Here is a 14,276-nt window from a genome sequence, read left to right as displayed (position 1 = left end):
TGTCACCATGAAATAAATTAACTAAAGCACCAATGTCAAAACGATTTCAGTGTAAAGTTTTCGTCTCATCTGTGTTATAAAAGCGACCTAACAGCACTTGATTGATGGGTGAATTTTGACAGAAAAATCACAGAAATTCCAGAAAAAAGGTGTTTTGCCAGTATTTATGATGCTTTTCTACAGAAGTTATGAAATGTACAGGAGGCCCCTGTGGAAAATCACCACCAGCTGTAGAAAGTGGAAAGAATTCCATTCCCAAACACAAAGTTTTAACACTCACATACAATTGCTGTCCTCCCACACTCCCCAAACAAGGAGTACGAAGGAGCAGCTCTGAGGGTGAGCAAACTGGAAGTATAAACAATAAGTAAGAGAGCGGCGGGTAACCGAGAGCGCGGAGCGGTCCTAGCGTCGTTGCTGCTCTGCTGCCAGTCTGGAGGTTCGAAGCCCACGTTTGGAAAGAAAAACCGAGCTGTGACATCACAGGGAAGTAGGTGGGTGATTGGCTGATGAATATTTCCTATTTATCTTATCTAACGAGGGAATAAACTGCTGAGTCCTATCTGTCTTTTTTTTAAAGTAAGGTTTATTACTACAAGTAAGGTATATTCAGTGTTCATAGGGTTTATTAGTATTAATAAGGTTTACAAATAATAGTAAGGTTTATTCGCAATAGTGAGGTTTATTAGCAATAGTAAGATTTATTAGCAGTAACAAGGTTATAAACTAATACATAGAGGAATGGCAAGACTGCTCCACCCTCTAGAGATCATATCCTGTGCTATCCTGTGGGAACTCCAGGCCCCTTCTTGTGTCCGGGATAACCATATGTGCAGAAAGTGTTGTTAGTCGCAGCAGCTTGAGCTCCGGGTTTCAGAAGTTGAGCTGCAGCTGCTGTCACTGTGGAGGATCCGTGAGGTTGAGAGTTTTGTGGATAGCACGTTTATAGATATGGTCACCACATAGCTTAAGAGTATGCAGGGACAGAGGGAATGTGTGACCACCAGACAGTCAAGAAGAAACAGGCAGGTAGTGCAGGAGACCCCTGAGAGCACCTCACTCTTTAACCAGTATTGAGTTCTGAATGCTGTGGAAAATGGCGGTTCTTGTGGGAAGTGCAGCCAGAGCCAAGGCCATGGCACCATGGCTGGCTCAGCTGCACAGGGGGGCACAAAGAATACTAGAAGGGCGACCGTGATAGGAGCTTCAATAGTCAGGGAACAGACAGGCATTTCTGTGGCCAAAGACGTGAATCCAGGATGGTGTGTTGCCTCCCTGGTGCCAGGGTCAAGGATATCACTGAACAGTTGCAGAGCACCCTGAGTGCAGAAGGTGAACAGCCAGCAGTCGTGGTCCACATTGTTACCAATGACACAGGTAGGAAGAGTACAAGAGCAAGTAGATTATGTTGAACTTGTATAAGACCACTAGTTCGGCCTCAGCTGGAGTATTATGTCCAGTTGTGGGCACCGCACTTTAGGAAAGATATGAAGGCATTGGAGAGAGTACAGAAAAGATTCATGAGAATGGTTCCAGGGATGAGGAACTTCAGTTAGGAAGATAGATCGGAGAAGTTTGGACTATTTTCCTTGTAGAAAAGAAGGCTGAGAGGAGATTTGATAGAGGCATTCAAAATCATGAGGGGTCTGGACAGGTTAGATAGAGAGATACTGTTCCCACTTGTGAAAGTATTGAGAACGAGAGGGAACAGATTTAAAGTGATTGGCAAAAGAAGCAAAACCAACATGAGGAAAAACTTTTTCACACAGCGAGTGTTAAGATCTGGAGTGCACTGCCTGAGAGTGTGGTGGAGACAGGTTTAATTGAGGCATTCAAAAGAGAATCAGACTATTATCTGAAAAGGAAGAATGTGCAGGATTATGGGGAGAAGACAGGGGAATGGCGTTAAGTAAACTGCTCACCCACTGTGTAGTGGTTCAGCTGTACACGAGGAGGAGGAAAGTCAGATAACCAATAGTGAAAGGGGATTCAATTGTCAGGCATTTCTGTGGCACAGACGTGATTCCAGGATGGTATTTTGCCTTCCTGATGCGAGGGTGAAAGATGTTACTGAGTGGCTGCAGAACATTCTGAGGGGGGGGGAAGGTGAACAGCCAGAGGTCATGGTCCATATTGGTACCAACAACACAGGTAAAAAGGATTAGATCCCGAAGGCAGATTTCAGGGAGCTAAGAAAGAAATTAATAAGCAGGATCTCAAAGATTGTAAAGTCCAGATTACTCACAGTGCTATGCGCCAGTGAGCATAGATATAGCAGGATTGTGCAGATAAATGCCTGGTTACAGAGATGGTGCAGATGGGAGGGTTTTAGATTCCTGGAGCATGGGAACGGTTCTGGGTCAAGGTGGGACCTATATAAGCCAGATGGGTTGCACCTCTACAGAGCCAGAAGGTTTGCTACTGCTGTTCGTCCATTGGTGTCATCTTCTTCCCAGAAGGTTGACTGTCATGGATTTCTACCTCTGTCTGTCTTGGCCTTACACATTCTGCATCGGTCAACTGCACCCAGTCCATTATATCCATCATCCATTTTCTCCTCTGCTTTCGTCTCCTACGTTTTCCATCGATCTTTCCTTCCAATAATTGTTTCGTCTACCTTCTGCTTGAATGATGTGACCAAAATATTGGGCTGAAATTTACGTTGCTGCTGCCGATTACGGTGGTGGCCGCAAACTATGGTGGTCCGCCCGCATGGACCGCTCATCGCGGAGCCACCGCAACATTAAACGCGGCGGCTCATTTAAATGGCTGTGGTGGGCCGCCCCTCCCCCCCACCAATGACGTGGAGAGGGCGGGCGCTACGTCCTCAGCAACGGCGTCAGGCGCCATTGCGTAGGCTCCGACGCCATTTTTAAAGGGCTTAGAGCCCTTCAATTTAGTTCAAATATTTAAAGGTATCAGCCTTTTAGGACAAATAAAGATATAGGGGTGACATCATGGAGGGCTTTGAAAACAAGTTTGAGAATTTTAAAATCGAGGCATTGCTTGACTGGGAGCCAATATAGGTCAGCGAGCACAGGGGTGATAGGTGGACAGATTTTTGATTGACAAGTGAGTCAAGGGTTATGGGGGGCCGGCAGGAAAGTGGCGATAAGGCCACAATCAGATCAGCCATGATCTTATTAAATGGCGGAGCAGGCTATAGGGGCCGAATGGCCTACTCCTGCTCTTCTGACTTCAATGTCCATCACCAAGAGTGGCTCAGTAGCACCGCTACTGACCGAGCTGGATGAGTCCTAAAGGACATAGCTTCAGCAGGTGGTGAGGGAACCAACACGAGGGAAAAACATACATGACCTCTTTCTCACTAATCTGGCTGTCGCTGGTGCATCTGTCTATGACAGTACTGGTAGGAGTGACCACCACACAGTCGTTGTGGAGACAAAGTCCTGTCTTCACATTGAGGATACTCTCCATTGTATTGTGTGGCACGATCACCATGCTGAATGGGACAGATCTAGCAACTCAAGACTGGGCATCCATGAGGCGCTGTGGGCCATCAGCAGCAACAGAACCGTACTCAACCACAATCTGTAACCTCATGGCCCGGCATGTCCCCCACTCTACCATTACCATCAAGCCAGGAGACCAACCCTGGTTCAATGAAGAGTGCCAGAGGGCATGCCAGGAGCAGCACCAGGTATACCTCAAAATGAGGTGTCAACCTGGTGAAGCTACAACCCAGGACTACTTGCATGCCAAACTGCGTAAGCAGCATGCGATAGACAGAGCTAAGTGATCCCATAATCAACGGATCAGATCTAAGCTCTGCAGTCCTGCCACATCCAGCCGTGAATGGTGGTGGACAATTGAACAACTAACTGGAGGAGGTGGCTCCACAAATATGCCCATCCTCAACGATGGGGGAGCCCAGCACATCAGTGCAAAAGATAAGGCTGAAGCATTTGCAACAATCTTCAGCCAGAAGTGCCAAGTGAATGATCCATCTCAGCCTCCTCCTGAAGTCCCCAGCATCACAGATGCCCATCTTCAGCCAATACGATTCACTCCAAGTGATAACAAGAAACTACTGAAGGCAGGGGATACAGCAAAAGCTATGGGCCCTGACAACATTCCGGCAATAGTACTGAAGACCTGTGCTCCAGAGCTTGCCGTGCCCCGAGCCAAATTGTTCCAGTACAGCTACAACACTGGCATCTACCCAGCAATGTGGACAATTGCCCAGGTATGTCCTGCACTCAAAAAGCAGGACAAGTCCAACCCGGCCAATTACCGCCCCATCAGTCTACTCTTGATCATCAGTAAAGTGATGGAAGGTGTCATTGACAGTGCTATCAAGCGGCACTTGCTTAGCAATAACCTGCTCAGTGAAGCTCAGTTTAGTTCCGCCAGGGCCACTCAGCTCCTGACTTCATTACAGCCTTGGTCCAAATATGGACAAAAGAGCTGAACTCAAAAGGTGAAGTGAGAGCGACTGCCCTTGACATCAAGGCAGTATTTGACCGAATATGGCATCAAGGAGCCCTAGCAAAACTGGAGTCAATGGGAATCAGGGGGAAAACTCTCCATTAGTTGGAGTCAAACCATGCACAAAGGAAAATGGTTGTGGTTGTTGGAGATCAATCATCTCAGCTCCAGGACATCAATGCAGGAGTTTCTCAGGATAGTTCCTAGGCCCAACTATCTTCAGCTGCTTCATCAATGATCTTCCTTCAATCATAAGGTCAGAAGTTGGGATGTTCGCTGATGATTGCACAATGTTCAGCACCATTCGCGACTCCCCAGATACTGAAGCAGTCCGTGTAGAAATGCAGCAAGACCTGGACAATATTCAGCCTTGGGCAGATAAGTGGTAAGTAACATTCGCGTCAGGCAATGACCATCTCCAACAAGAGAGAATCCAGCCATCGCCCCTTGACATTCAATGGCATTACAATCGCTGAATCCTCCACTATCAATATGCTGGGGGTTACCATTGACCAGAAACTGAGCTGCAGTAGCCATATAAATACCATGGCTACAAGAGCAGGTCAGAGGCTAGGTATTCTGCAGCAAGTAACTCACCACCTGACTCCCCAAAGTATGTCCACCATCAACAAGGCACAAGTCAAGAATGTGATGGAATACTCTCCACTTGCCTGGATGGGTGCAGCTCCAACAACACTCAAGGAGGTCAAAACTATCCAGGACAAAGCAGCCCGCTTGATCGGCATCCCATCCACAAACATTCACTCCCTCCACCACCGATGCACAGTGGAAGCAGTGTGCACCATCTACAAGATGCACTGCATCAATTCACCAAGGCTCCTTCGAGAGCACCTTCCAAACCCACAACCTCTACCAGCTAGAAGGACAAGGACAGCAGATGCATGGGAACACCACCACCTGCATGTTCACCTCCAAGTCACACACCATCCTGACTTGGAACTATATGGCCATTCCTTCACTGTCGCAGGGTCAAAATCCTGGGGCTCCCTTCCTACATGGCCTGTTCAAGAAGGTGGCTCACCATCACTTTCTCAAGAGCAATTAGGTATGGGCAATAAATGCTGGCCTAGTCAGAGACGCAAAATCCCATGAACGAATAAAGATAAAGAGCAAGAGCAGAACTAAGGAAAGATTAGGGACTGAAAATGTTCGCTATGTGTGAAAGCAGAAGACGTGGACATGGTTCTTAATGAATACTTTGGGTTGGATTTTGAAATTGAGGTCGGGAACCTGACACCCGAATAATTTCCGTGCCCCGGCCCCATGCCAAAACTGCGCTCACGTGACGCTATCTTGAAATATAAATGCCCTAATTGGGCCGGCTGCGAGCTCGGTGCCCAATTAGTGGTGCCAGCGGAACGTGAGCAGCAAAGGCAGAAGGCAGCCATGATGGGTCTGCCACTGCCTAGCAGAAGACAGCAGACAGCACCCTTGAGGGCCAGCAGCCTCAAATGAGCACAAATATGGCCAACGTCCAAATGAAAGGTAAAGTCCTTAAAGCCTCCCTGAAAAAATGTGACATCTCCACTGATTTGTGGGTATCTCTTGCCCGAGACCGCACAAAATGGGGAAGAGGTATCCGTGAAGGTGACAGCCCGTTCGAACGACGTCGACATGCCCAGGCAGCGACAAGTGCAAACAGCAGAAGCAGCATTTGGAAATTCAAACATCCCATTCACTAACCTCACCAAACACCACCTGCCCCAAATGTGGCAGAGTGTGTGGATCCAGAATTGGACTATTCAGTCACCTAATGACCCAATCCTGGAGTGGAAGAAAGTCATCCTCGTTCCCAAGGGACTGCCGAAGAAGAAGAAAGCACAAGATCTGGCGCAAGATTCGCAGCTCCTGAGCCTTTTCAGTTTTAAAAAAAATTTTCTTTCCACCCGCTTTGATGCCGACAGCTGTGGACTAACGTGCACCAGAGAGTTCAGGTGCGACGGTTTCAGCGTTAAAAATGGCCTTCTTTCCCTCCCGGTCCGTTAACAAGCTCGTTGAGGAACTTAATAGGCCATTAATTGGAGTCAAGCATGTTCCCTGATTCTCCTTCCCCCACCTTCCCTTTGAAAACTGCCTCGCATTCCAGAGGTAGCGGAATGTGCTGCCCTCTGGGAACGCGATTTTCAAATCGTGCCCAAGCCCCTCCCCGACCCCACCGGTAATTTAAAATCCCAGCCTTTGAGTCTGTCGTCACAAGAGAGGGAGGACGATGCAGACATTGCACTTAATAAGAATGTGAAATATTGGATGAGATAAACATAGTGATAGAGGAAATATTAAAGGATTTAACATCTTTGAAAGTGGATAAATCACCAGGCCCGGGTGAAGTGTATCTCAGACTGCTAAGAAAAGTAACAGGAAATAGCGGAAGCTCTAACCATCATTTTCCAATCCTCTCAGCTAATGTTATACCATTGTATAAAAAGGGAGAAAGAGAAAGACTAAGTAACTGCAGGCCAGTCATCTAAACTTCAGGGGTGGGCAAATTATTGGAAAAGATTCTGAAGGACACTATTAATCATCAATTTGAAAGGCACGGATTAATCAAAAGGCAATCAGCATGGATTTGCTAAGGGAAGGATATGTCTGACTAACTTGACTGAATTTTTTAAGCAGGTAACAAGGAGAGTCGATAAGGGTATTGCCTTTGATGTCGCCTGCATGGATTTTAGCAAGTTTGTGACAAGTTCCCAGAAAACAGATTGGTCAGAAAAGTAAGAGCCCAAGGGATCCCACGGCAAGAGGCCACGCAAGTGGCAAGCTGGATTCAAAACTGTCTCAGTGGCAGGAAGCAAAGGATAGTGGTTGACAAGTGGTTTTTGTGACTGGAAGGCTGCTTTCAGTGGGATTGCATAGGGCTCAGTATTAGCTCCCTTGCTATTGGTGCTGTATATATCAATAATTTAGATTTAAATGTTGAGGGCATGATTAAGAAGTCTGAAGATGATACATAAATTAACTGTATTTTTGATACTGCGGAAGTACCAGTAGGCTGCAAGAAGTGGATATGTTATCATAGTGATAATGTTGCTGGACTGACAATCTAGAGAGATGGGTTCAAATCCCACATGGCTGCTTGGGAATTTAAATACAATTAAATAAAATCCAGAATGAAAAAGCTACTGTTAGTAATGGTGACCAATTGTTGTAAAAGCTCATCTGGAAGGAAACCTGGTGACTCCAGACCCACTGTCCTCCAAAATGGCCTAGCCAGCTACTCAATTTCATTCAAGAAGGTGGCACACCACCAACTTCTCAAAGGCAATTAGGGATGCTCATGAATGAATAAACAAAAGTTGAATGGACTGCTCAGATGGGCAGAAAAGTGGCAAATGGGAGGTCAATCTGGAGAAGTATGAGGTAACGCATTTGGAGAGGGTAAACAACACAAGGGGATGCAAAATAAATAGTAGGATACTGAGAAGTGTAGAGGACTTTGGTGTTCATGTCTACAGATGCATGAGAAGGTAGCAGGACAGGTGGTAAGAAGGGATATGGCATACTTGCCTTTATTAGCCAAGGCACAGAATATAAGGACAGGGAAGTTATGTGGGACTGTACAAAACACCAGTTAGACCACAGCTGAAGTAATGCAATTAGTTCTGGTCACCAAGATGTGATTGCACTCGAGAGAGTACAGAGAAAATTTATGAGGATGTTGCCTGAAATGGAGAATTTTTAGCTTTGAGGAAAGATTGGATAGGCTGGGGTTGTTTTCTTTGGAACAGAGGAGGCGGAGGGGAGATTTAATTCAGGTGCATAAAATTATGAGGTGTCGAGATAGAGTGACTAGGAAGGACCTATTTCCGTTACCAGAGAGGTTAATAATCAGGGGGCATAGATTTAAAGTAATTGGTAGAAGGATTAGAGTGGAGTTGAGAAGAAACATTTTCACCCAGAGGATGATAGGCTCTGGAACTCACTGCCTGAAAGGGTGGTAGAGACAGAAACCCTCAACCCATTTAGAAAGTACTTGGATATGTACTTGAACTGCTGTAACCTACAAGGCTACGGACCAAGGGCTGGAAAGTGGGATTAGGCTGGATAGCTCTTTTTTGGCCAGCACAGACACGATGGGCCAAATGGCCTCCTTCTGTGCTGTAAATTTCTATGATTCTATGATAGCAAAAAACATCAAAAATATATTGTGCTGCCTGCTATAGACCTGTGGATTGATATCTGGAGTCCAGGAAGTGATTACACAGATTAAACCCACAAGCCAAATGTATTTTGGAGGGTACATACCGAACTTTCTTTCCTTGGTTAATGAGCATTTTGACCAGTTCAGCAATGGGGTACTGAGCTTTAGCAGCACAAAGACCATATCCTGTAAAAGGTTTAAAAAGTCACAAGTTCACAAAATATTGCTCACAGAATTCTTCAACTGGTTATTATTCCATAACTTCATTTTTACTTAGGCTTAAATTCAAGAATTATAGCCTTAAGGACAATGTTAAACAGCTAATGAAATTCAGGTATATAATTTAAAAAATATACATTCATAACAAGAACCACTATTTAATCTCAATGAAGCTACAGAATTACAGAATTAATGGAGTCCATCATCAGAGAGAAGGCTTACAAGTGTCAGTCTGAGAACAATCTACTAATAGGTAACATGGCTTCAGAAGGCGAGAATCCTGCCTGACCAACCTCTTTTCTGAGGAAGTAACATCCCAAGTAGGCATTTTCCAAAGGGACTTTGATAAAGTTCCTTATGAAAACCTACTACCGTAACTGAAGACAGTCAGAGTTAAAGGTGAAATCTAGATCTTAATAAACGCTTGGTTGAAGGAAGGGAAGCAGTGGGTACTTATTAGGGAAGTAATGTCAAGGTGAAGGCAGTGGGAGTGAAAAGGGAGTGGGAGTCTTAGGAATCGGTAATAGGAGTCTTAATCTACATTACCAATTTAGAAACAGAAATTCAACATAAATGAGTCAAATTTGCAGATGATACTAAACTAAGAGAGCCATTTGAGCCAGAGGGCTGAAATTTATGAGTGCACCGCCTTTCGCGGCAGTGCACTCCAATATTGCTAGTCTTCCTATACAGCTGCACTGCTGCTGAGCCCCCGCAATATTTCGCGTGGAGGCTCATTTAAATGGAGGCGGAGCGGCTGCCCCAATGACAAAGAGGGGCGGCTGTTCCGTCCCTGGCAACGGCGTCCGGCGCCACCGCGCAGGTGCCGGCACCATTTTTAAAGGGCTTTAAGACCTTAGAGGAAATTTTGATTTTTAAAGGGATATTTCTATAAATGTGCTTTTAAAATTTTAATAAAAGCTGGAGGCCCTTTCAACCCCACCCCCCAACCCCCCCAATGTCTGTTTTAGGGCCACCGACCCTAAATAAATTTTACTGCCAAAGTGAACTACCCCCTCCCCCCAACCTCGTTACCTTTGCCCTGAAATCCCTTCCCACCACCCCCTCAGCCAATCAAAAGTGTTTTCCCCATTCCCCCCACTCCCGCCCTGATAATCTCACTGCTCCCCCTTCCCCACCAATGTCACGCCTTGGAACTCCAAACAGAGTTCCAAAGGCATGGGATATCCGGCCAGTGGCCAGAGTATTGGCATGGGATGGCCGCCGGGACAAGGTAAGGTCATTTGAATGGTTTAAACTTAGTTATAATATTTAAATGAAGGCCCCGCTGCCGAGAATGCCCCTTCTGGCCCCACAGTGAAAGGTTAAACCTCTCCTTCTGCAATCACGCGATCCCGCAATTTATGAGCAGGTTTTCTGCCGCTTCCCATTGACTTCCTGTCCAGAATGGGTGAAAAGTCATCCAGCAGGATTTAAATGAGGCCTGGGGACTTAAATAGCCTGGGCCTTATTTTTGAAAGAGCGTGTGTTTTCTCAACTCACACCACAGCTTGGCGTTAAATTAGAAATCATAGAACATTTACAGCACAGAAGGAGACCATTTGGCCCCTTGTCACCACAACGAACCACCCAGCCTAATCCCACCCTCCTGCACTAGGTCCGTAGCCTTGCAGATCACAGCTCTTCAAGTAGACATCCAAGTACTTTTTAAATGTGGTGAGAGTTTCTGCCTCTACCACCCTTTCAGGCAGTTAGTTTCAGGTCCTTACCACCCTCTGTGTGAAAAATTGTTCCCTCATCCCCCTCTAATTTTTCTACCAATTACTTTAAATCTGTGCCCCCTAGTTTTTGACCCCTCTGCTAAGGTAAATAGGTCGTCCCTTTTTACTCTATCTACGCCCTTATAATTTTATACAACTTAATTAAGTCACCCCTCAGCCTCCTTTGTACCATGGAAAACACCCCCAGCCTGTCCAATATTTCCTCATAACTAAAATTTTCCACTCCTGGCAACATCCTTGTGAATCTCCTCTGCACCCTCTCCAGTGCAATCACATCTTTCCTGTAACGTGATGAGCAGAAGTGTATGCAGTACTCAAGCTGTGGTCTAACTTGTGTTGTATGCACACATAACCTCCTGCTCTTATAGCCTTTGCTTTTGTTAATAAAGGAAAGCATGCCAAATGCCTTCTTAACCACCTTATCGACCTGTCCTGCTACCTTTAAGGATCTTTGGACATATACTCCAAGGTCCCTCTGTTCCTCCACACTACTCAGAATCTTACCATTTACTGTGTTGCACCTCCCAAATGCATTACCTCACATTTATCTGAATTGAATTCCACTTCCCACTTTTCTGCCCGAGTGACCAGATAGAATAAATAATATATAAAATACATAAATCATAGAAAGTTCATGGCACAGAAAGAGGCCACTTGGCCCATCGTGTCTGTGCCGGCTGAAAAACGATCCACCCATTCTAATCCCACCTTCCAGTATTCGGTTCATAGCCCTGCAGTTAACGGCACTTCAGCTGGATATCCAGACTCCTTTTGAATGAGTTGAGGGTCTCTGCCTCAACCACCCTTTCAGGCAGTGAGTTCCAGACCATCACCACCCTCTGGGTGAAAAAATGTTTCCTCATCTTCCCTTTAATCTTTCTATCGATCACTTTAAATCTATGCCCCCTAGTCACTAACCTCTCTGCTAAGGTAAATAGGCCCATCGCCTCCACGCTATATCTGCAGTCTAAAGCTTTCCTCCTCACTGTCAACCACAGAATCATAGAATTGTTACAGTGCAGAAGGAGGCCATTCGGTCCATCATTTCCACACTGGTTTTCTGAAAGATCAATTCCCTCAGTCCCATTCCCTTGCCTTCTCCCCATAACCCTGCATATTCTTCCTTTTCATATAACTGTCTTCAATTGAACCTGCCTCCCCATGGCAGTTCTTGTATCATCTGTAAATGTCTTTATCATGCCCCCTACATTTGAGTCTAAATCATTAATATAAACTATAAAAAGCAAGGGACCAAGTACTGAGCTCTGTGTATCCCCACTGGTAACAGCCTTCCAGGTACAAAAAACACCAGTCAACCATTATCGCTTGCTTCCTGCCACTAAGCTAATTTGGATCTAATTTGCCAATCTCCCTTGGATCCCAAGAGCTGTTACTTTTTGGACCAGCCTGCCATTTAATACCTTGTCAAAATCCATGTAGACCACATCCACCAAACTGTCCTCATCAACCCTACATGTCACCTCCTCAAAAAATTCAATCAAGCTAGTCAGACATGATCTTCCCTTAACAAATCCATGCTGACTTTTATTGATTAATCTATGCCTTGCTATATGAAGGTTTATATTGTCCCTCAGAATTGATTCCAATAATTTACCCACAACCAAAGTTAAGCTAATTGGCATATAATTACTCGCATTATCCCTTCCTCCCTTTTGAAACAATGGTACAATGTTGGTAATCCTCCAACTCTCTGACACCACTCTTGTAGCCAGAGAGGATAGAAATTTGATGGTCAGAGCCTCCGCAATTTCCTCCTTGTTTCTTTGAACAACTGGGAAGTATTTCCTCTGGGCCTGGCAATTTATCTACTTTCAAAGATGACAAACCATCTAATATGTCTGCTCTAACAATGTTTATCTCACCCAGTATTTCACACTCTTCCTCCTTAACTATGATGTCATCATCGGCCCCCTCTTTTGTGAAGACAGCCATAAAGTATTCATTAAGAACCTTACCCACATCCTCCACCTCCACACATAGGTGACCTTTTTGATCCCTAATAGGCCCTACTCTTTCCTTAGTTATCCTCTTGCTCTTTATGTACTCATAAAACATCTTTGGATTTTCCATGCCAGTATTTTTTCATGCCCTCTCTTTGTTTTCCTAATTTCCCTTTTAATTTCAACCCTACACTTTCTGTACTCCTCTAGGTTTTCTGCAGTATTAAGCTCTCAGTGTCTGATATAAGCTTCCCTTTCTTGCCTTATCTTACCCTCTATGCACCTTGACATCCAGTGGGCTCCAATGGCTCGAGGCTTTCTTATCCCTTTTCTTTGTGGGAACATGTTTACCCAGAACCGCTTGAATCTCTTACTTGAATACCTCCCATTGCTCGGACACTGATTTACCTTCAAGTGGCTGCTTCCAGTCCACTTCTGCTACATCACTTTTCAGCCTCGTAAAACTGGCCTTCCCCCAATTTAGAACCTTTACTTCTATTTATCTTTGTCCTTTTCCATAACTACGAGAAATCAAACTGAATTGTGAACATTTCCACAAAAGTCTTCTTGTCCAGTTTAGTTTGCTGCTGTTCCTTTACATTCAGTTACACTATATAAGTAGTTTAAAGAACACACTATAGCTCAAATCCCTGTTCCATGTTTATTTTTGATAGTTAATTTGCAAGGTCATTTCAAACTGACGTTCACGCTATGTGCTCGAGGGGAGGAGGAACCAAGCTAATGTTGAACAAACACAGATTTGTTTGGTTAAGTGCATGATAGCCTACTATTTTGAATACAAATGCCAGAGTATTAAAGGGGCTGGATCAGATCATTGAGCTAGTAGCAGGTTGTTGAGCCAGTCAGAAACTTCACAGGAAAAGATAAGATATAACCTAGCTCCTGTAGCTAAAAGCTATGTGTAAAAGAGTAGCTTAGTATTATACTGCAACTCATTCAGTTGTCTACGCCAGACGCTAGATAACAGACTTTCTACTGTAAATACAAAACTGTATTGTATCATGTTAGATTATCCACTTGTTTATAGTTGATTTAATAAATTTTCTTGATATCTTAGACGCAATGGGCTGAATTTTACCCTTGCCGGAAGGGAGCCGTCCACTGATTGAAAAGTCGTTGGCGAACCCGCCTCCGCTTGGCCTGGGGAGGGGATCGGGCCCGCATTTTACGGTTCCCAGGCCTTTAACTGGTCTGAGGTGGGACTTCCACCATATTGAGGCAGCAAGTCCCGCCTAATGGAGCTGTCGGCCAATCAGCAGGCCTGTCCCAGCAGCGCCACCAGGAACAGTGGCCACTGCTGGGACTGCAACCCAGCCATTGGAAGGAAAATGAAGGACAACCCAGGAAGGAAGGTAAGTTTTTGGGGGCCTTTCTGGGGGTGATCAGTCAGGCCCCGGAGAGGCAAGGGTGGTCGACTGGTGGGACGGCAGGCGTGTTGGGGGTGGCTGGGACATCGGGGACAGCCCTTCTTCGGGCACAGGATGCCTGATCATGAGGGGCCCCCCCACAACACCCCCCAGGCCGTCAGAAAACGTTGGTCAGACAGCTTTTCTCGGGCCTGGGCTGCCAGACCGGCCAAGGGTAAAATCCCCGTGGCGGCAGGCGGAGACTCTTAGCTGGCCACTTAAGGGCCTTGATTGGCCTGGGGCGGGCGGGCCTGTATTCGCCGCCACCGCCCTGCATAACAGGGTGGCGGAGGCGGGAGTGGGTCGAGAAGGGTTC

The 14,276-nt window shown here is 45.6% G+C and overlaps 1 protein-coding gene across 1 annotated transcript in view; it reads right to left on the bottom strand.

Annotated features, from left to right (window-relative positions):
- LOC137370788 (NAD(P) transhydrogenase, mitochondrial-like) overlaps nt 1–14,276 on the bottom strand; it is a 212,996-nt gene that overhangs the window by 43,741 nt on the left and 154,979 nt on the right. The window contains exon 19 of the mRNA XM_068032745.1: nt 8,716–8,797. Coding sequence (XP_067888846.1) covers nt 8,716–8,797 — 82 coding nt within the window. The remainder of the gene's footprint in view (nt 1–8,715; nt 8,798–14,276) is intronic.

Source organism: Heterodontus francisci, chromosome 1, assembly GCF_036365525.1.
Source record: "Heterodontus francisci isolate sHetFra1 chromosome 1, sHetFra1.hap1, whole genome shotgun sequence".
Taxonomy (NCBI): Eukaryota; Metazoa; Chordata; class Chondrichthyes; order Heterodontiformes; family Heterodontidae; genus Heterodontus; species Heterodontus francisci.
Note: the sequence above shows the minus strand (reverse complement) of the source record. Positions and strands in the feature narration are given on the sequence as shown.